The sequence below is a fragment of the Terrapene carolina genome, unplaced genomic scaffold, assembly GCF_002925995.2.
Source record: "Terrapene carolina triunguis isolate 2854851 unplaced genomic scaffold, T_m_triunguis-2.0 Scaffold68, whole genome shotgun sequence".
Taxonomy (NCBI): Eukaryota; Metazoa; Chordata; order Testudines; family Emydidae; genus Terrapene; species Terrapene triunguis.
In genome coordinates this window covers 56,593,562-56,617,634 of record NW_020664419.1, presented here as the reverse complement: position 1 = coordinate 56,617,634, position 24,073 = coordinate 56,593,562, and the positions used below count along the sequence as shown (strand labels likewise).

Below are 24,073 nucleotides of genomic sequence, written 5' to 3'. Positions count from 1 at the left end.
GCCATGATGGGATGCAGATCATACGGGCCAGCAATTGACTGCAGAAAATGACATGGGAGGATGATGTAGAGGCATACCTCCTGGCCTTTGAGAGGACAGCCCTGCGGGAGGCTTGGCCCCGAGAACAGTGGTCTGGCATCCTCGCCCCATTCCTGTGTGGAGAGGCCCAGAAGGCCTACTATGACCTGTCTGAAGAGGCTGCGGCAGACTACCCCCAGCTGAAAGCAGAGATCCTGGCCAGATCTGGGGTAATGACTGCAGTGCGAGCCCAGCAATATCATGAGTGGAGGTACCAGGAAAACAAAATCCCGCGGTCCCAATTATATGATCTCATTCATCTCACACAAAAGTGGTTATGAACTGAGTCCTGGAGTCTGGAAGAGATACTAGCGGTTCTGGTCATCGACGGATACATGAGGGGACTACCGCCAGACCTTCGTGCCTGGGTAAGCCAGATCGAACCCTCTACCTATGACAAGATTGTCGTATTGGTAGAGAGGCGAAGGACGGCAGGGGAACTGATCCGACCACTTAAGGAAGAGGCACCCTGGGTTAAACTAGCAGCACCAAACCCCAGAGCTCGGGCGACTGGACCCCTAGGAGGGCCCTAGGTGGAAAAAGAGAGAGTCTGAAGGCCCATCGGAGGCCACAAAGTGTCGGAGCACTGAGAGAGAAGAGGATAGTGTCATTAGACTGCCCAAACCAAGAGACCGGGGAACGCCTAGGGCCCCATACAGATGTTACGCCTGCAGGGAGTGGGGACATATAGCTGCACAGTGTCCCAATGCCAAGGAGTCTATGCAGTGTGACCTGGGGAACTGGGCAGACACACGCTCCCTAATTCCCATAGTGGGGGTCGCACTAACCCCCCATATGTACACCAGACCAGTAAAACTAAATGGGGCAAAAACCACGGCACTGGTTGATTCGGGGAGTGCTATCACGCTTATTTCAGGGAAGCTTGTGAAGCGTAGTCAGCTGCTTCAGGCAAAGCGCACAGGGGTGACATGCGTCCATGGGACAGTTAGTTATTACCCCACCATCCCAGTAAAAATTGAAATGCAGGGGAACACTACTGAGGTAGCAGCAGGTGTAGTCCCTAAACTCCCATACCCGGTGCTCCTAGGGAGGGACTTTCCAGGGTTTGGAGACTTACTCCTAGTAGGGGGATTGGAGAAAGGGAGAAACCCTGAAGTTAGTGAGACATCCATAGTAGACTGTTAACTCCCAATCTTCTCTGAAATATCCCCAGATTTGTTCTCCACTCCCAGGCAGGGTAGAAAGATGAAAAGGGAAAGAAGGGCAGCTAAAGCCTTGGGAACCCGAATACTGACCCAAAGCCAGAGGGTAGCTCTCGTAGGTAGGCAGAACCGAACAGCTGAAAAGGAGATTACTTTTTCGCTTACAGACAGCCCCCCAACCTGAAGCAAATACTCACCAGCCACCACACAACAAAAACACTAACCCAGGAACCTATCCTTGCAACAAAGCCCGTTGCCAACTTTGTCCACATATCTATTCTGGGGACACCATCATAGGACCTAATCACATCAGCCACACTATCAGAGGCTCGTTCACTTGCACATCTACCAATGTGATATATGCCATCATGTGCCAGCAATGCCCCTCTGCCATGTACATTGGCCAAACCGGACAGTCTCTACTCAAAAGAATAAATGGACACAAATCAGACGTCAAGAATTATAACATTCAAAAACCAGTCGGAGAACACTTCAACCTTCCTGGTCACTCAATTACAGATCTCAAATACTCCAACAAAAAAACTTCAAATACAGACTCCAATGGGAAACTGCAGAATTGGAATTAATTTGCAAACTGGACACCATTAAATTAGGCTTGAATAAAGACTGGGAGTGGATGGGTCATTACACAAACTAAAAACTATTTCCCCATGCTAATTTTTCCCCCCTACGTTACTCTCACCTTCTTGTCAACTGTTGGAAATGGGCCATCCTGATTATCACTACAAAAGTTTTTTTTTCTCCTGCTGATAATAGCCCATCTTAATTGATTAGTCTCGTTAGAGTTGGTATGGCAACCCCCATTTTTTCATGTTCTCTGTATATATATATATATCTTCCTACTGTATTTTCCAGTGCATGCCTCTGATGAAGTGGGTTTTAGCCCACGAAAGCTTATGCCCAAATAAATTTGTTAGTCTCTAAGGTGCCACAAGTACTCCTCGTTCTTTGTATTGTTAATGCTGCACTGTGCAACTCTGGGCATGTTTATTAATTTTTTATTATTATTTATTACATTATTGGGCCTAATGTACATCAATATTGGATGCAACATTTGCTGTCTAATACTGATACGGATACAGATTTTTTTTGCAAATTTCAAAATACTGATCCCACATGGTTGAGGTGGGGTTTTTTTAGCACTATGCATGGTATTAAGAGATTTTCTGTCATCCTATTCAGTTAACTTGGATTGTAGGCTTTGTTGGGCAAAGACCATCTTTTCATTATGATATGTACAGTGCCTAGCATAATGGTGCCCTGCTTCCTGATTGGGGCCTCTGGGCGCTACCAGAATAGAGACAATTAACTAACGACTTTTATAGTGCCAAAGTGTGCTAGACACTTGGCAGAACAAGCAGAAAAGCCAGGCCCCTGAAATTCACAGCTTACAATTGTATTTCAGACTTTCTCCATTGAGTTTGAGTAATACACAGTAGACAATGCATGGGCTAAGGAGGACAAAGATGTGTGTGTATTTGGGAGTATAGCATATGTGTGGATTTTGGCAGCCCTGAAGCAGCAGGAGTGACTGCAAAAAGGCAGCACCACAGATCATCTATGTACTAGAGTTTGGACTACAGAGTGCTCTTCTCCCACCCACATTAGGAAGTCCACAGGAGGGAGCCCATTTCCTGCACACTTTGGAAGGTCTTCAGGAGAGTCCTGCACAACTTTACAATAAACTAGACTAGAGTAAGGTATATAGTACCCTTCTCAACTGTAGAGCTCCTAACGTGTACTCGAATGGTCTATTCCTCTGGTACATTTTACGGAATCCACATGAGGGAGCCACTTTACTGCATGCACCATTTTAAATGACGCTTAAGGCACATTGGACTTACTAGTGCACACATTCCTCAGATCAAATGCACAAGAGAGAGGTCCTCTCCTATGCACCGTAGCAGCTTCACAGCTCAGAAAGGCCATAGCCTGACTGGTGGATTTCCTCACTGCACAGCTCCTGCTATAACTTTTACAGTCTCCAAATAGGTGTGACCCAGTAATATAGTATATCTGTCCAATCTGTATTGCAACACTTTGCAACAAAGGATTACACAGCACATGGCATGATTGTCAGCTAGACCACCAACATGCAACATACCTTTCAGTTCAGTGTCATGCACATACAATTCATAGCACAGGTGGCATGCCACAGAAAAAAGTAGGTGCTTGAAAGGTTTCTTATTTTGTTGAGAGATATGTCACACTCCTTTAAATGATGCAGCCCCTCACCCCACATTGTGTGTAAGTAATTGGTATCCTTTGATTTTCTGAAGCACTTTTTGAGGAATAATATTTCTGGGACTTTTAAAAAATGGTTTTTATGAATCAGTGTAATCCCTTCAGTCATTTCTGACTGCTAAACGTTCCTTATGGTAGGCCTGGTTCTACTCTCACTTATACCTTCTATACACAAGTGGAACCCTATTGACTTCATTGAAGTTATTCTCAATCTATAATGCTTTAAACAAGTGAAGAATCAGATCCCATATGTCTAGGTGCTAGATTATGGATTTGGATTTTTCATTTAGCTGAAAAATAAGCCTAATATAAGGTAGCTACATGGCTACACAGCTGAGGAAGCTCAAGGGTAGGAGTGGTTCTTATGCTGCCTGGAATATGGAATGTACATTTCCTAAACAGGCTCAAGTTCTGCCTGCTTCAGGGAATGCCATCTGAGGAGCCAGCATCTTGCATATAACTCTGAGCCTGATTCCTCCCTCACACACAAATCAATGAAGTTACCTAGGTGCAAAGGACAAGAGAATCAGGTCATTTGTTTTATGCCACAAGACTTTCTTTGGAGATGCCACATCACAAATGTGGATTTAAAGAGCTGTGCTTCATGGAAGATGACAAAATAAAAAAATACCTGGCAGGTAAAAATTTAAACAGGACCAAAAAAACTGTCCTTAATCCACACATCCACTCCTGATGACATCAAAGTGAATCCCATTGCAGATCAAGGGCAGTATGTGACTCAAAGTTTGCTGTCAGCTTCTCAACTGCTTAATTATTGCATTGTGTAAAGATTCACAGTGCGTATTTGAAGGTATATCTAAGATCCATAGAGATCCTTGCATTCTGGTGCTATCTTTAGGGATTGTGCTGCTCCAGGCATATTGGAAAACGGGCCTCATTCAGCAGTCACTCACACACTTGTCCTTAAGGACTGATTTTTCAGAGACTCTGAGAATGTCCAGCTCCCTTTGAATTCACCTGGAGTTGTGGGTGCTCAGCACCTTTGGGAAGCTGTGGGTAAAAGAGGAGAATTTGGTTCCAAAATGCAATAGTAAGCCAGATTCACTAAGGGTACTGCATGGAGGAGTAAATTACAGTTAATAGGCTCAGCCAGACTCTTTAATCCCAGAAGGGCATTTATCTTGGTGGAAAGCTTGGAGTGTTGCTGTCACTACCCTCCTTTGGGATTTCCATCAGGGGAAATTTAACCCTTGCTTGAGGATCCATAGGAATGCCACAGTTGGGAGCCACACTATGCTCCTGGCTTCTCAGACCACGCCTCTTTGCTGGTCAACAACACCATGTTTTGAGGTGTACTGACTCCCTATGGTTTCCCTTTGTGCAAGAGCAGTTACAGCCCCTGCAACCTCCTCTCACAATGAACTTTTTGCTACTGGGGTTCTCCAGTAAGATGTATGCTGGTAGAATCTAACTCCCAGAATCCAGAGCAGTTAATGTCCAGAGAGATGTAAATGTCAGCCAAAAAAAAATAAATCTTGTGCATTTGCTAGTGGTGCTCTCATTCATGCATGTCTGGAGGGCTCAGTTGCCAAAATCTGACAGGCCAGATGCAGGAGCCACTTCACAATCACCTCTAAAGAAAGAGAGAGTGCCAGAAAGAGAAGGAAGTGAAAAAAAACAGGACACAGATATAAAGCAGCATCAGAACAGAAGCAGCTGCTGGGGACAAAAAGAAAGAATTGACAAGAGAGATTGTCCAAAAACCCCCCAACAAAAAAACTTTGCAGTAACCGTTGCAACATCAAAATACGATAATACACACTGAGAGAAGCGATTGTCCTACCTGCTCTCAGACACACTCCACATGCCTCAAGTAAAGTTCAAAATTCACCTCTTCCTGGGGCTTGACTTCATTAGCCAGCCATTGAATAATAAGGGTATGTTTATACTGCAATTTAAGACCAGCTTGGGACTCGAGTTAGCAGACCCTGTGTTTGTTTACCTAGGGCTTGAGCATCTACCCTCATTTGTAACCCCAGGTTAGGAATTGTTAAAAACTGACTCCCAACCTGGGTCTCCAGTATCTACATTGCATTATCCAGGCCCAAGTACACACCCCGGAGTCCTGGGAACCCGGGTCTGAGTGCTTGGTTAGCATGATTTGTGTGTAGACAGAAGGGGGATTAGGTTTGAGCCTGAGTTTGAACTATGGGCTTACATTGCAGTGTAGACATGCCATAAGGGTATGTCTACACTTCAATTAAAAACCCGTGATTGGCCCATGCCAGCTGACTCGGGCTCATGGGTGGCTCTGGCTAAGGGGCTGTTTAATTGCACTGTAGATGTTCGGGCTTGGGCAGAGAAAATGTAGGAGGGTTGGGCTGAGCAGCCCAGGGCTAGGAACCCTAGGAGAAGCCAAGCTTTGGACTGGACTTTGTTGTCTTAGGGTATGTCTACACCGCAATTAAGCAGCCTCTAAACCTGAGCCCAAGTCAGCTGGCATGGGCCAGTCATGGGTGTTTAACTGCAGTGTAGACATACCCTAAGACAACAAAGTCCAGTCCAAAGCTTGGCTTCTCCTAGGGTTCCTAGCCCTGGGCTGCTCAGCCCAACCCTCCTACATTTTCTCTGCCTCAAACCCAAGATCTCTTTGCCAGGGCAACCCAACTCTGAAATCTCTTTCAGAGCTTGCTTTCTTCCCCACTGGAGGGTCCTGGTATTATTGGCTGGTAGTTGCATGGTAGGATGACTTCAGTCTCTCTGTCCAGGAGAGGCCATTAATCCATTCAAGCAACTTAATTACGGTCTGTCAAATATTTGTTCTCTCATCCTTGCTGCAGGAAGAAAGGTGTGAACAGTGGAATATTTTGTTTTGGAATATTTTAAATATACATAAATATACACACATTGCTATAGACTGATGTTGGAGAAGGAAATCCCATTCTGATACTGAGGCATCTGGCTGCAGCAGCTTCCAGTGCAGCACATCTCTCTGGCAGAAACTCCCCACAGGCAGCCAGAAGAATCGAGAAGCTGGCAGAAAAGGGCACAAAACGCTTGGGCTTATCAGACTCTGCTTGCCATGGGTCAGCTATGCCACACCTGCTGAGCTAACTGAGCTCTGCTTCTTGCAGGTCCATCATGCACCACCATTTTTCTCACTCTCCTCCAAACAGCTAGCCATAGAGGGACAAGAGGGAGAATCGCCCAGACATTGAGGAACAAGCTGGTAGTAAGGGGCCTTTTGACCCACCCTTTATTTCTTAGACCATTTGCCCTAGTCCCTCCCACTATGTTCTGGGCCCATCAGCAGCTTCTGTGGAGACACTGGGACATCACGCTTACTCTGATGCTGCAGGTCTACAGAACTACGGTTTGTACCAGCTTTGTTGCACAACAGTGAAATTGGGCTCTGAGGAAGGCTAAAGAATGTGAGATTGACAGTTTAAATTCTTGCTGCCTTCCTCAGCTGCTCCATATTAAGTGTCAGGACAAGAACATCAATGAGCATATCTGTAGAGAAACCCAGTCTTCTTCTTAGCGTATGCACAACGTGCCTCAGTTGGCACATGACCAGGATTCATCACTGAATTTGGTCCGCTGATTGGATCATTAGCTTCCCAGGCCGGGTCCTGACAAGGAGTGCAACGTGAATGCTGATCCATGCCCCCCGCCAAACCCAGTAACTGTGTCCATCGGCAGTGGTTTGGTTTTGATGGCTTTCTTGGTATGGATATACTACTAGGAGGGCAGACTAATGCATTTACCAAGGAATGCTGCTACCTGGCTGGCGATTATGTGGGTGTCAAAATTTTGGGTGGCGCAATCAGATTGCCAATGACAGACACAGACTAACTATCCCGCCAGACCATCTTAAGGATCTAGCTAGAGATCAATCTTCCTGAACCAGTTAAAATACCAGAGTATGAAGACTGCAATATATCATCTGCCTCACACTGGGGTAAGGGATCTTCCAGGGAACAAGAAGGCTTAGGGACTCTATTCCATCCTCTTGTTAGTGCCAAAGTGTTCCACAACAGAGGAGCACTCAGCCTGAAGTTCTTGAACAGATTCCTATGGAAGCCAGAGTTCAGGCTGGAAACCCAAATTCCACCGTACCAGCTATTCCCACAAGGAAAATTTTAATTTCTCTATCTTCAGTTGATCTGAAGAACACCTGTCTACACATGGTAGGCACACCTATTTGAGGCGCCTCTGAAAGGAGGTATTATAATTACACAGACCTCTATGTACTGTCTGCCAGTTTTGAAGGACTGCAAGTCCCATGATGCAGTGGAGAGCACCCTCTGGGACTGGACTGAGCTTCCTGGATCAGAGACTGCTGCAGGGAGTCAGGGGCCTCATTTTGGGATGGAGAAGCAGCACATGGTGGGTTCCATTTTGGTGGGGAGATGAGATCCTGGTCATGAGTTGGAAGATTGCTTTGTGGATTGTCTAAACCAGCTAAGCTGCTTCAAGAAAGCCAGAAGTTGCTGCTGAGAGACTGCTGGGGCTTGGACCAAGCAGGGAGCCAAGGAGGCTATTGCTGAGCTTCATTGGAGCCAGGCCAGAGACTGTTTCTGTGCCCAGAACTGACTGAGGTGGGCCTGCAATGAAGACAGTGTGAATAACGGTCACCTTTGTTGTTTGGAAAGTGCTTTCAGCAGCAGGGGGATAGTGAAAGAAACTTTAAGGGGTTTCTCTGAATCTGAGAAAGACAAAGTATTGGCTAACCAGGATGCAGAGCTACATCCTGGTTACAGCAGCTCCCATCTTCAGAGGGGTTGTACAGCTTGGAATGATCCCAAGTTAGAATTGCTCTGCCCTGTGTTGCCTTGGCTGGGCTGTTTTACTCAGTGCTGTCCCCAACTTCAAGATCTTCAAGTGCACCCACCCAAGCAAGCGTCTAGAACTCTGAAATTAAGAAGAGTGCAAACTCAGGGGAGGCGTAAATGGGGCCAGTGTAAATGCAAGTGGTTAAGTTTCATTTACTACCGTAAACTACATTTATTAATTGATGTATTGAAGCACCCCCTATTGATTTAAAGTGGCTGTGACATTTTAATTAATCTCAATCTGTTATATCATGTTTTATGAAATTGTTAAATAAAGGAGTGTTTAATCTAAGGCTTGGTCTACACTTACCCCCCAAGTCGAAGTAAGGTACGCAAATTCAGCTACGTGAATAACGTAGCTGAATTCGACATACCTTACTTCGAACTTACCGCGGTTCAGACGCAGTCCACACGCGGCAGGCAGGCGCCCCGTCGACTCCGCGGTACTCCTCTCGTTGAGCTGGAGTACCGCAGTCGACGGGGATCACTTCCTGGTTCGATTTATCGCGTCCAGACCAGACGCGATAAATAGAACTCGGAACTTCGATCCCCAGCCGCCGAACTAGCGCGGCAGTGTAGACCAGCCCTAAGAGTATTCTGGTTGTATGTTGTTTATAAGTGGTACCTTTGAGTTAGCACCACTGCATAGATTAGCTCAGGTTTACTCCTGGAGACTCCCAAGGCACACCAGTGAGTGTTTTCAGGGCCCAGCCAGGTGGAGGCACCGCCAAGATTAATTTCCTTTATAAGTAAAAGGACTAGAGCTGTGGATAGAGGATTCCCACCTATCCAACATCACAACTGGGGTACTCAGGATCTCCTTTACTGTTGATTACATCAGGTGCCTGGGCACACAAGAGAGTGTTGCCTGCACCCGAGTAACCCAGGAAGGATAGGGGGAGGAGGGCTATACATCATTATGTGAACCTTCCATAGGGGTGTATCTTAGCTTTACATGCAAAAGACAGTGTTACCAATACGTTGCTTCACCTTTTGGACCACCTGCCTCTCTCTCTCCCCCCAAAAGGGTGTTTTCCAAAGTATTGGAAAACATTTTGTTTTCCTGGGGCAATAAAAGGTTAATCTCCGCTCTAAAACAACCTGCTTATCAGCACAGGAAAAGACCCACAAAGCAGCCATCCCATGGCCCAGATTGTGTTCTGGAACAACCTGGATTTGTCTACACTACCAGGAGCCCAAGCAGTTAATATTACTTCTCTGAGTCATCTTAGGGTATCTCTACCCTGGCAGAGTTACAGCGCCGCTCAGACAGAGCTGAAGGGAAACCACCGTTGTGTGTTCACACTGTCAGCTGCCTGTGCAATAGCGTGTTCACACTTGTGGCACTTGCAGCAGTATTTGGAATGGTGCACTCTGGGCAGCTATCCCACAGAGCATCTCTTTCTCTTCTGCTGCTAAGAGTTGTGCAAAGGCAAAGGGGGTTGTGGGGCATCCTGGGTCCTGTCCCAATGCCCCATGATGCATTGCTTCGCATCCCAGCAATATTTTATTTTTTTTATTTTTAATCCCTGTGCTTCCATCCGCATTTGGCGCCATCTTTCAACGGTTTGTTTACTGCATGCTCTGCTCTGCCTCTTCGGTCTCCAGGAATGGATCCCGCACTATTGACCAATATGCTGCTCACTGTCATTAACACGTCACGAGTGGCAGTGGAGTTATTCCTTAAACTACAAAGGCCAGAGCAGTTTGACATTGATCTTGCCACGCGTAGTAGCTACAACATGAGATTGCTTGTGGCATTCACTGAGGTGCTGACCACAGTGGAACGCTGCTTTTGGGCTCAGGAAACAAGCACTGAGTGGTGGGATCACATCGTCATGCACGTCTGGGATGATGAGGAGTGGCTGCAGAATTTTCGGAAGACGAAAGCCACATTCATGGGACTGTGTGATGAGCTCGCCCCAGCCCTGCAGCGTAAGGACATGAGAATGAGAGCTGCTCTGTCATTGGAAAAGCGTGTGGCAATTACACTGTGGAAGCTGACTACTCCAGTCTGCTACTGATTGGTTGCTAACCAGTCAGAGTAGGAAAGTCGACGTTGGACTCACGTTGACGGAAGTGTGCAGGGCCATTAATCGCATCCTGTTCTGAAAGACTGTGACTCTGGGCAATGTGCGTGACATTGTGGATGGCTTTGCACAAATGGGCTTCCCTAACTGCAGAGGGGCAATAGATGGCACGCACATTCCAATTCTGGCACCAGACCAACTAGCCACCGAGTACATTAATCGCAAGGGGTATTTCTCAATGGTTCTCCAGGTGCTTGTGTATCACCGTGGGCGTTTCACAGACATTAACTCAGGCTGGTTCGGAAAGGTGCATGACGCATGCATCTTTCGGAATACTGGCCTGTGCAGGAAGCTGCAAGCAGGGACTTCCTTTCCGGACCAGAAGATCGCCATAGGGGAAGTCGAAATGCCCTTGTGATCCTGGGAGACCCTGCCTACCCCTTAATGCCGTGGCTTATGAAGCCATACACGGAGCACCTTGACAGCAGCAAGGAGCGGTTCAACAATAAGCTGAGCAAGTGCAGAATGACTGTTGAGTGTGCTTTTGGCCGTTTAAAGGCCCGCTGGCGCTGCCTATATGGGAGGATGGACCTGGGGAATGACAATATTCCTATGCTTATAGCCGCGTGCTGTACGCTCCATATTATTTGTGAAGAGAAGGGTGAAAGCTTCACTCAGGGCTAGACCGCTGGGGCTCAGCACTGGGAGGCTGAATTTGAACAGCCAGAGACCAGGGCTATTAGAGGAGCTCAGTGCAGGGCCATAAGGATCAGGGATGCCTTGAGGCAGCAATTTGAAGCTGAAAGCCACTAATATCTGTTGCTATTCTCAGGAATGCAGTGCTTGTAATGCTAGGAGATGATTGTGATTGGTGCAGACGATGCACTATGAAGGTGTAAGAAAATTGCCTGTTGCTTTGCAGGGCTCTGTTTGCTTTCAATTAATGGAATAAAGATTGCTTTCAAACCAAAACAATTATTTTATTAAAAAACAGCAACCGGAGGAGAGAGACAAACAAAATAACACATCAGCACTGAGGGGGATGGGGGAAGGGAGGGTCCCAGGAGGAGGTGGGGTCCTGGGACAGTTAAAGATTTGTGTATGTCCAGGTGTCATATCCAACCTTCTCCTTTGGAGTTCAGTGCAGCAGGTACTGTACTTCAGCAGGGCTAAACTGCAGAGGGACAGGTGTTGAGTGCAGTGGGTACTGGGAGTCCGCAGTGCTGGACTGTGATAGGGGAGGAGTGGAATGCAGGGGGTACAGATTGGAGCCAGGAGTTTGATAAGAGTGTGTTGGCAGTGTCTGGGGGGGCGCGTGGGAAAGAGTTTTGCGACAGCGGCTTCCGGAGAGGGCGGTTGCAGAGCTGCTTGGTTTGCAGTGCTAGTAGCGCCTGGAGCGTGTCCGCTTGGTGCCCCATAACGTTTAAGAACCACTCCGTGGCTTCATTCTGGCGTGCCGCGTTCTCCTTTCGGTCCCTCTTCTCACTGTCCCACCACTCCTTCAATTCTTGTTTTTCAGCCGCGGAGTGCATCATGACATCACGCAGAAAGTCCTCTTTAGTTCTTTGTGGCCGCTTTCTAATTCTGCGCAGCCGTTCAGCTGGCAATAACAAAGAGGGAGGCTGGGCTCCCAAGGTCATCTCTGTGAAGCCAAAATGCAACATTTTACAGAAGCAGTATTGTTTGCAACACACAGACCACTGATTCAGTGATTTAAAACACAGCCACTATTCACATACCTATCACTAACTGGCTGACCCCAGACAAGCACACGTGAGCCACAAGACCCCCAAAATGGTGAGTAACCGCAGGGGCAGGGGAAATCAGTGTTCCAGGACCGTACCGTACACTGGGCACGTGGCTCTTGGGGAGAGCCAGCACTGTAGGGGGGGCCTTATAATCATTACTGTCCCCACATTTTCCACAGGCTGTGTTCATTATGGAAGATATCTTGTTGTTGAGGGTGAGCAGGGAATCAAGGGAGGGTCTTCTCCAAGACTGAGGCTTCCGCCTTGGCCCTTATGCGGCTCGCCTGTGCAGCAATGGTCTCTCCCCACATGACGGCAGAGTGGCGCAGGAAAGTTACCCTTAATGGGGCAAGAAACAAAGCAGCTCTTCCAATGAACCTGCGGCAGCGGATTGCCCAGTATCTCCATGAGAGTTTCGTGGAGATCTCTGAGGCAGATTGCCATGAAGTGAGGGAGTCAATCAACACCCCATTCCGCCGCTCAGCGTAGGCATGTGGTGGTACACACATTAAACAGACACAAGCCTGCTTTCTGCAACCCTCCTGCCCCCAACAACTTGCTTCAGCGTTTCCCAAAATAAAAGTCACTTACCAGGGGCCTCCTCTCCTGTTTGCGCTTCGCCAAGCTCTGACAGCTGTGACTCGCTAGCCTCCTCCGGGGTAGAGAAGAGCTCCTGGCTGCATGCATCTCTGATCTCCGAGTCGTCCTCTGCCTCTGGGTCCCCCTCCCCTTCCACATCCTCATCCAAGATTTCCTCCTCCTGGCTTGGTCCACTCTCGGCTGGCATGCAAGCCACCGAAGTATCCACAGTGGCCTTCGCAGTGGAGGCGGGGTCGCCACCAAGTATCGCGTGCAGCTCTTTGTAGACCTGGCAGCTCATGGGCGCAGCACCGGAGCGGCGGTTTGCCTCCCACGCCTCATGGTTGGTGTTCCGCAGCTCCTTCATGTTGACCCTGCACTGCAGTGTGTCCCGGTCATGGCCCCTTTCTGTCATGCAATGTGACATCTGTCCGTAGGTATCATAATTCCTACGGCTGGAGCGCAGCTGGGACTGGACAGCCTCCTCTCCCCAAATGCTGATAAGGTCCAGCAGCTCAGCATTGCTCCAAGCGGGGGATCGCTTGGTGCATAGAGCAGGCATGGTCACCTGGAAAGATGCGCTGAGACCACTGCACACGTCACCGAGCAAACAGGAAGGGGACTTTCAAAATTCCCAAGGAATTTAAGGGGTAGCGCTCACAGTTGGTCACCTGAGGGCAGGGCAGTAGAGTTCAAACCAATGACCAGAGAGGCGAGAACAGGCATTGTGGGACACCTCCCAGAGGCCAATCACAGCACTGTAATCGACCAGGGTGTCTACACTGGTACCGCGGCACTGTAGCCCCAGTGCAGAAAGCTATACGCCTCTCATCGGGGTGGTTTTTTTAAAGTGCTGTTTCTGTGCACTAAGTGGCTTGGCAGTGTGTACACCTTGGGAGTTACAATGCAGAAAGCTGCTTTACTGCGCAGAAACTTGCCAGTGTAGACAAGGCCTTAAATATCAACCTCTACAGAAGCCTGTCTCCATCAGAGGACAGGGTTCAAAAGCCTTTGGCCATAAGAAACAGTGTCATTCATTTTCCAGTCATATCCATCAGGGCTCTGATGTCTCAGATCAGAACAGTTCTCTTGCACCAGCTCTCTGTTGTGAGTGACATTCCACTTCTGTCCTCTCCAGAAATTTCTTAATTTCTTTCCAAAGTTTATTATTTTCCAGGACACATTATCCTGGCCCTCCCTTATCCCATTGTCAAGGGGCATTCAGAGGGACATAGCAGGTCAGAATCAGGTAGGCTTAGTGAGAAAAAAAATCTGTGCCATCTCCAAGAGGAAAGAAGCTCATTCGGGGAACAATTTCATCTAAGGTTAATGGAAGAATGGACCTCCAACATAGTATCAATTGGATCAAGTCAGACCAATCAGATATGTTCTAAGAGCTATGACTCCAGCCCTGATCAGCCAAGATATACCAATCATGTTTTACAACACTTAGGCAGTAACTTTTATCAACAAGGAAGGAGGTACCAGATCCTCAGTTGTACTGTGAACATCTAATCTTCTCTCTTTCTGGTCAAAGAGGAGAAAATATATATATTCTGTACTCCCAAGCACTGCACAAAGTGGAAATAAACATCACAGCAGCTTTGGCTACTCCAAGGGGAGTCTGGGAACTAAGAAATCTGGGTTCCATTCCCAGCTGTGTCACAAACTCCTTCTTGAGACCTTGGGCAAATCATATAATCTCTCTGTGCCTCAGTTTCCCACTCATAAAATACTTCCCTACTTCTCAGGGCTGTTGTAAAGAGGAATGTATTACCATCTGAGGTGTTCAAATTATGGTGATGGGGACAGATAAGTAATTAAACACACTGATAGGAGCCCATTGCTGGAGCTTGTATGTTATGTAAAAATACTTTTAAATACATGGAGGTCTCCTCTGACATTTGAATCTTCAATAGACAAATCAGTTAATTTTTCAGAGGTAGCATCTACTGTACATGTTTCTTCTCAGTTATTCTTCTTGATAAAATGCTTCATTTCAGTAGTGTATGTAATTCTTCCTCAATAAACACATAGCTCAGTGGTTTGAGCATTGGCCTGCTAAACCCAGGGTTGTGAGTTCAATCCTTGAGGGGGCCACTTAGGAATCTGGGGCAAAATCAGTACTTGCTCCTGCTAGTGAAGGCAGGGGGCTGGACTCGATGACCTTTCAAGGTCCCTTCCAGTTCTAGGAGATGGGATATCTCCATTAATTTAAAATTAAAGCAAGCACAATAAATCTTTGGATATGCACTTAAGGCCGTTTGAACTCAATGAAGCTGACAGTAAGAGAGAGTGAGGTCAGCAGAAAATCATTGTTACAACTAGCCAGCAAGGTGCTGTATCCTTTTTTGTTTTTGAAGTAAGAATTCTTGCTTCAAAATCCTTTTACAGTCATTTTTAAACACCAATTACCGGTAATTAAATTGGAGTGCAACACTGATTTTGCTAATGCTTGTCATTTACTGTGCAGTATATTTAAAAAATACTCTTATCATTCTCAGAGATGTTAAAAGCTCTCTTTCCCTGTGCTACACTCAAGTGAAAACCTCAACTTGAGGGAGCCTGAAAGGACTCCAGACTGACATTAGAAACTGTGATGTTTCAGAGCTTTTGAGCAAGTGCACCATTTACAATTTGAGGAGATATATTTAGTACACAGGAGTGCCATTTGAGGCCAAGAGTGAAACACACAGAATCAATAAGGGTCCAATTACATAATGGTTGGTGTTTGCCACACTTTTAACTTATGAAAGTTGTTGATTATACTTTCCTGACATCATAATCGAAAGGTTGTTGTTTGGTAATGGTGTGTTAGAGGAATAAGGATGCCTGTGCATTTGTTGCAGAAATTGGAGGGATTTAGCGAATGAGGGAAGGGACTTCAGGGAGAGAAAGGACAGTCTTATGGTAAGGCAATTGAATGGTGCCCTGAAGAATTGGATTCTGTCCCTCCCTCTGCCACAGTGGAACAGATTTTTCTAAGGCAGGGGTTCTCAAACTGGGGGGTCAGGACCCCTCAGGGGGTCGTGAGGTTATTACATGCTGTCAGCCTCCACCCCAAACCCCGCTTTACATCCAGCATTTATAATGGTGTTAAATATATAAAAAAGTGTTTTTAATTTATAAGGGGGGGTTGCACTCAGAGGCTTGCTATGTGAAAGGGGTCACCAGTACAAAAGTTTGAGAGCCACTGCTCTATGGTATGTAGGACCTGAGTCCAAAAAGGGACTAATTACATTGTCACACTGAGCCTGTCAGGTTAGCGCGTTAACCACTGGACTCCGAGATATTCTGATGTGTGTCTCCTTCAATCTCTCCTAGTGAAATTGTTCCCTTTTAAGTAATAATTAAATATTAATTGGACCAAAGAAAGAGTGAGTGATTGTATAGCACAGTGGCTAGGACACTCACTTGAGAGATGGCAGATCCCTACTCAAATCCCTTCTCATCATCAGGGAGAGGGGGGACTTGAAGTGGTGAGCTCCCACATCCCTTGTGAGTACCCTAACCTTCAGCCCAATGGTTATCAGGGAGTTCTTCCTCCCCCCCCCCAGCTCTCATTTTGTGTAGAGTAAGATGACCTCTAAGCATGCCTACCCGGTTGGGTCCTGCAGGCAAGTTAGGCATTCTTCTGCCTATCTTCCTCCAGTTTGTGAATTGCACTGGGGCTTATGTGTGGGAGAGGTGTCCAGACACCTGGAGGGAGGCAACAGTGTGTGTGCCCAGAAGTAGAAATGTACTTGCCTAGGGAGCTCTTCTGGGAAAACTTGGGTGTTGAGGAAGAATAGGCACCTACAGGCTTCACTGGCAGCCAAGCAGAAGTTTTGTGAATCAGTGATGCCTAAAAAGGGGACTTAGGTCCCTAAGTACCTTTGTAGATCCCTGCCTAGGTACCTAAAGATGCAAACAGGTGCCTAGCTGGATATTCAAAAACATCTAAACAGGTTAGGTGTCTAATTACCAATAATTGGCCCAGAGTTCTTGTGTGGTGCTGGGATTTTCTGGGTGCCCAACGTGAGACACCTGGGGCAAGAGTTGCAGAATGGCTGAGCATTCACAGGTGCCACTGAAGTCACTGGAAGCTGTGCTTTGAACATGCAGAGCACTATATCGTGTTATCTACTTGGAAAAATCAGGTCTTAGGCCTCACAAATTAGGCACCCAAAATTAGTAGGCACTTTAGACACTCTGTGCCTCAGTTCCCTAGCTGCGAAATATTGATAATTCCACGCCTCTCACAGGAATGGCATATGAAGATAAATTCATTAATGTTTGAAGCACTCACATACTGTGGTGAGGGCACCACTGAAACACCCAGGAGGAAATTACTAATTCTGTGTTCAGTGCAGGGCTTGAATGGTGTACTGTAAATAAGGGTGGGGGTCACACATTGAATGAGGAGGATATAAATAAATATTGAATAACTGCCCATTCACTGAATGAGGCTGGGGTCCTGTAGAGATAATAGTATGTGATCATATAATTAAAAACACCGTCATAATGCATATGCACAAGGGAGCGAATTAAGGTAGCATGGACAGTAGTGCAGAGCAGTGCTCCATCCATGCTAGCTCCTGCTGGGCACACCCACAACACACCCTCTATACTGTGGAGGCCAGTAGACTATGGTGTAAATCCAACTTTGTGGAGGAATCCCCAGCTGCCCAGATAGGGCACGTTTATGGCCTCTTTGTGCTGCCGTAGTGGAGCTAAGTGGCTATATCAGGACTTCAGAGAGAGTTTTACTTGAGAAAGGACTTCAAGAATTAGCTCATAGTTTGTACAGCACTTTGTGATCCCTTGGAATAAAAGGTGCTAGTTATGTAAAATGTGATTACCATGGCCAGGTCAACACTGTAAAGTTTTGTCAGCATAGTTATGAAATGTGTGTAAAAAAACCACCCCCAGCAGACATAGCTATGCCAGCAAAAGCACCAGTATAGATGCAGTAAAAACTTCTGTCAGCATATGCTCCATGATCTAAACTTGGGGGCTCTGCCAATACAGATATACTGCTATAGCTATATCGGCTTAGCCTGCATAATGTAGGTTAGCCCCCCCTAGGATATTTATTCACTTTCTTTCAAAGTGCAGCACAAGGAAGCATGCAACTTTCCTTGTGATTAGGCTGCCTCAAGCTTAAAGGCCTGTCACATGCCAATATTCAACAGGACAAATGTTCATCTGAAAATTATGTTTAAACAAAGACGCATTTTTTAAAAAAATGAAAAAAATAGATGGTGTGAAAGTTGAAAGTGTATTATTGTTCCACTTTAGACTATATGCTGAATAGTTCCTCCAGTGACTGCAATTAACAAACATTTACTTTCAATTCATTTTGTTGTAGGCTGAGTACTTTTATGAGTTCCTGTCCTTGCGCTCACTGGATAAAGGCATAATGGCTGATCCAACCATAAATATCCCCCTGCTTGGAACAGTTCCTCACAAAGCATCAGGTTTGTGTTGTTCATGTTATAAAAATAATGTTTCTGGAAAAAAATACATTCTAAAGCAAGTAGTTAAAAGGGTAAATACCATATTATAAATTGCACTGTAAATTTTAGCATCAAGGAAATTGTTTGTTATAATGCTGAACACTTGTTCCATGTAAATAATATGAAATCACTTTACCTTACTCCATTACTAAAAATCTAATGAACCGCCCCTTTTAGTTATTTTTCTTCTTTGAGCCAAATCTTGTTACTCTTATTCATGGAAGTAGGCCAGCAGGAGTTGGTCCAAAGTTTGATGCCTAAAATTCATTTATATGAAGCATTACTGCAGTTCAAAATTATTCAAAGGCATTATTATTTTGTTTTAGTTGATAACAGCTGGGTAATAGTAATACACCTCTACCCCGATATAACGCGACCAGATATAACACGAATTCAAATATAACGCGGTAAAGCAGTGCTCTGGGTGGGCAGGGCTGCGCACTCCGGCGGATCAAAGCAAGTTCGATATAATGCGATTTCACCTATAACGCAGTAAGATTTTTTGGCTCCCAAGGACAGCGTTATATCAGGGTAGAGGTGTAGTAGTTAAATAATTGTCAATGGTTAAAGTATGTGGACATTATAAGTGCCTATCAGAACTAATTTTACTGCAGTTCATATAGTCATTTAGATATGTGCAAAGTGAGTGTAAAGTAGGCAAAAACATTAAGACAGACTGACTTTGTTTTTCAGAATTTTTCATGATTATCAAAATTGAGCAGAATTTTTGTTTGTTTTTAATTTTCAAAAATGATTTTTAATTTTGGTTTTGTTTAACTCACTAAAGGACTAAGATGACCAATTAAAAGTTATACAGTAGCAAAAAACAAAAAAAAAGTCAGGCAAATGGGAAAGTGGAGGAGAAAAAAGGGATTTTCCCCTTTTTTCAACTTAGTCACTTTGTGGCATTTTTGTAAAAAGAAAGAAAACATTAAAATTGTAAAACAACATTTTTAATTTGTCTATTTTGAAAATGAAAGGCAATAAAGGAAACATTTTGATGGCATTGTCAATTCAATATTAATTAAAAAAATCAATTACATTTTAAGATTGGAAAAGTGCATTTTTTGATCAATTCTTTTAGATTGAAAATATTCACCAGCTTTAGTGGTAAATTAGACTCACTGTGTCTGTGCAGAGGTACGTGGAACAATCATGATATTCCAAAGTTCTTGTAGGATGAGGTGCATCTTAAAACACCAGCAAAACTGGAAGAGCCTTCCAGTAAGTGGGCAGTGTGATTGAGATAAGTCAGCCTATCATCCTATAGTTGACTTACTTCACTTGCGTACTGCAGTGCTGTTAAATTGTATTAAGTTAATATTTCTTCCCTAACCCCAATCTAACTTCACCTCTTTTTCTAATCTACAGACCAAAGAGATTACGCCTTTCCCCCCTATCTCCAGCAAGTATATGCCAGACTTGACCACTTAGAGTCAGATTCTAATATCCTTACTCAGGCTGAATAGTACCTCGCCCAATGATAGTACCGTTGAAATCAATAGGAATACTTTTGGAATAAGGTATTGCTCATACTATGTCTTCACTGCAAAAAATAATTGTGTTTTTTAAATTGAGATTGCTATCTTGAGGTTAGCTATCTCAACGTAAAATCCTAGTGGAGGCTGGCACTGAAAGTTCTTACCTTGATGTAGCTAGTTCCATCCACCCATGGTGGCTTGTCTACACAAAAAAGTTGTTCTGTTTAACTATACTGGTATAGTTAAAGCCTTACAGTCCTCCTAGTGTGGACATAGTTTTGCCAGTACTGTATAGTTAATTCAGGCTAAACTGAGGTAAGCACCTTCATACTGGTATAACTGCATCCACACTAAAAAAAAATCACAACCCTCACCAACATAGCTATAGTAGTACAAAAATGGTGGCTAGACCATGCCACAATCTTGCCCACAATGATCTCCTTTACAGCCCTATTCATTGAAGCTACTATTAGGCAACTAACATAATCGGACCATACATCAATGATGGTCTAAAAACTGTTCAGGGACCTCTGAATGCTCTGAAAGATTAGCCCAAAATCTATTTTTCAATGCATGGAAAAGGCAAAGCCTGAAGAAACAAATACGGGAAACATATAAAGCAGTGCTTTCGGATAAACCAATTCCTTTCTGGGGAAAGAGAAAGAGAAACTAAAGAAAATCATTAATGCACATTTAAAAAAAATATTTTTAAAACTGACAACACTCATGGGTAATTTAAGATTTTACTTCTGGATAAAACACAGCTTTTTCTTGGTTAAAACAACATTATTATGACTGGGGGTAATAAACACCCAAAATTTAACTTGTAATATGAATTGAGTGTGAAAAGGCTCATTTATAATAAGGGATGGTTAAAAACAGTCTTAACTAAAAGAGAAAAGAATTGTGCAGCATGAGTGAGAAGTTTTTACAGTGTGTATGTGAAAGCCAGATAAAGGGAAAAACAGATGAAATTAAATTGCAAGTGTTAATTTGCATACTCTTCCGAAGGACCAGTAGGAAAACTTAAATAGACCTATGATGTAGAAGAGATCTGTAATGTAATTAAGCAGATACCTGTAGGTAAGTCACCAGGCCCTGATGAAGTCTCATCTGAATAGTGTAAAGCTTTAGTAAAGGGTTGGTGCCCCAGCCTGTCAATTTATTTAAGTTTCCTAGAATCTTTTCAGACTCCAGATTCTACATGAGAAGCCCTTATTTTATTGATTTTGAAGCCCAACAGAGATAAAATTGATTGTGCCTCTTATAGACTTATTTTTCTATTAAACATTGATGTCAAAGTATTCACCAAAGTGCTTGTTAATAGGCTTGATTTTCTGCTGCCACGACTGAGACCAGACAGAGTTTAACTGTGGCCACTAACTAAGGGCTTGTCTACACTACCGCGGTAGTTCGACGGCTGGCAATCGAACTTCCGGGTTCGATTTATCGCGTCTGGTGTGGACGCGATAATTCGAACCAGGAAGTGCTCGCCGTCGACTGCGGTACTCCACCTCAGCGAGAGGAGTACCGCGGAGTCGACGGGGGAGCCTGCCTGCCGTGTGTGGACCGCGTCTGAACCGCGGTAAATTCGAACTAAGGTATGTCGACTTCAGCTACGTTATTCACGTAGCTGAAGTTGCGTACCTTAGATCGAATTGGGGTGTTAGTGTAGACCAGGCCTAAGAAATATAGTGTGTTCTGGGAGTGATCCATTTGGCCCAGTCCTTGACGCATGAAAGGCCTTTAATCAGGTAGAGTAGAATAGCTTTAAGAAGAGTGATGGATAGTGTATAGGTGTTTTTCTGATGGCCATTCCTTCCTGTTCTCCCTCCCAGGCACAGGCTGAGCTCCTACTCTCCAAACAGTTTAGCAGCAGGAATTGTCCCTCCCAACTCATTCTTGGTTTAGGAGCTAAGGCTCAGATCCTCAAAGGTATTTAGGCACCTAAATCCCATTGAAATCAATGGGAGTTAGGTGCCGAAATACCTTTGAGGATCTGGGACTAAGTAGCTGCCTGTTTAAAGGAGCAGAACTTTTGACATCTCCCATCAGCAGAGAGTGCTAAGCGGAGCGGTGAAAGGGAGAAGGCATTGGGTAAGAGGAGACAAATCTCAGAAAAAGGAGGGAAAGAAATGGGGAAAGTAGAGAGGGAGGGCCCCATCATGGCAGGGGTATAGTAAGAAATGGAGGCAAGAGATTGTGAGAGAGAATGGTCTGAGGGTTTGTGGCAGGATGTAAGGCACACACTGAAGTTTACATAGGGCAGCAAAATGCTTTTGACTGGTTCTGGCTATTTTTTGTAGTATACCTTTAGAATATTTACAGTTAATCTTTAATTTATAGTATTTTGAAAACAATAGTAGTGTTGAAGTGATGTCATGTTGACAGCAATATGGCCTTTCCATGGCATCTGGAACTTAACATAAATAACTCATATCAGCATGTGCTATGTATTGAGTGAGCTACATTGAAACTATATTTTGATGAACAGCAGAGTGTTGTAATCTACTGTACTATAATTACTGCAGCATAATCACTTGAAAAACAAAGAGATTACACCCGAGTTTAACACACATGTAAGTAAAGAAACTGATATAGGGTGACCAGACGTCCCGATTTTATCGGGACTGTCCCGATATTTCCTTGTTTGTCCCGCGTCCCGACCAATGTTAGGTCGGGACACTGGACAAACAAGCAAAGGCTCCGGAGCCCGGAAGTGCTCGCACCCACCCCCCTGCCCCGACTCCACCCCCTCCTTCCCCCATTGGCTCCCTCCCCGAATCCCCGCCTCTTCCCCAGGCTAGCCATTCCTCCTCCCTCCACAAGCGCTGGAGGGAGGCCCCAGAGACGCAGGGGGAGCGCGGGGCCAGGGTGAGTGAGAGTCCAGCCTGGCCCCGAGCGCAGGCAGGACTCAGTCGGGCGGTAGGGAGAGTAGGGGGGCGGCCCGCGGGGCCAGGCGGTGACTGTTCTCCCCCCCGGGTAGCAGGACTCGGGAGCAGCCGCTGCTGCCGCTCCCACTGCTGCGGGGGGAGGAAGCGGCCATGGCGCTCGGCGGCTGCGGCTCTGGCGCCCGGGCCCGAACCCCCCGAGCCCAGGCCTGTTGCGGGGACCCAGCAGCGCGCACACTGCGCCCAGGCCCTGGCCAGTCGCGTCTGGGCTGCTGCCCAGCTGGTGCAATCCCACGGCGGCCCCGGGGCGGAGGCATCGGCAGCCCAGCCCTGTTCGTTCCCCTGCAGGACCCGAACGGGACGGGGGGGCTGGGGCCTGCTGCCCCCATTCCGGGGCCGCCGCAGGATTGCACCAGCTGGGCAGCAGCCCAGACGCGACTGGCCAGGGGCTGGGTTCAGCGTGCGCGCTGCTGGGTCCCCGCAGCAGGCCCGGCCTTGGGGGGTTCGGTCCCGGGCGCCAGAGCTGCAGCCGCTGAGCTTGGCCATCGGCTGCTTCCTCCCCCGTGGCAGTGGGAGCTGCAGCAGCGGCTGCTCCCGAGTCCCGCTGCCCAGGGGGGGAGAACAGCCACCACCTGGCCCCGCGGGCCGCCCCCCCCTACTCTCCCTACCGCCCGACTGAGTCCTGCCTGCACTCGGGGCCAGGCCGGACTCTCACTCACCCTGGCCCCGCGCTCCCCCTGCGTCTCCCGGGCCTCCCTCCAGCACTTGTGGAGGAAGGGTGTTTTGTTTTTTTTCTTGGCTGTGCCATCTTCCCCCCCACACACGTCCCGATATTTGACCTGGGTCATCTGGTCGCCCTAAACTGATATAAAAAGTAGCAAAATAAGCATAAGTGCTGCCATGTTCTTATTAAACATTAAGGTAATTTTTGATTTGTATATATCTGTGACATGCATTTTTGTGCGGCCTTATACTGAGCTCCTTTGTATCAGGTTATCAAATGGTCTGATAACACAAAAGCTCCTGATCTTTAATGATTATTAAAGTGTTTGTCTCAAAAGTACAAATAAAATACAAACTGCAGGGCTGTTTCTGTAAAATTACTTTGTGTAATAAACAGTTTTACATTAAAAATGAAGTGAGATATGCAGAAGGCTCTGCCAGTCTGCATCATTGATACATAGATTGGGTTGCCGCACGGATTTTTAAACATTTTGAAAGGCTGAATCAAATGATCAGCTCTGACTATCTTCATGAAGAGCTATGCTGCACTGTTGTAAGGTTACCAGGGATGAGCTTTCATAGTTCAATAAGGAGCACTAGTAACTATCATGATGGGAGGTCTGACTAATATGAACATGGTTTTAACTTATTTGTAGTTCGGGTAAGTGAGTTCCAAGACTAATATGGACCTGTAAACTGTGTTTATATATGGTGAGCATGTGCAGACACATAATTGTACTTATTATATGCACTGTATAGTAAGCCCTAGTTAAGTCATGCTTGGTGTTACAATGCATGTGATATTTAACAGTGATTGGTAA

At 45.8% G+C, this 24,073-nt stretch overlaps 1 protein-coding gene across 1 annotated transcript in view; it reads left to right on the top strand.

Moving 5' to 3' along the window:
- The window catches only part of WIF1 (WNT inhibitory factor 1), a 60,802-nt gene that overhangs the window by 15,815 nt on the left and 20,914 nt on the right, over nt 1-24,073 (top strand). Inside the window, exon 3 of the mRNA XM_026648785.1 lies at nt 18,010-18,118. Coding sequence (XP_026504570.1) covers nt 18,010-18,118 — 109 coding nt within the window. The remainder of the gene's footprint in view (nt 1-18,009; nt 18,119-24,073) is intronic.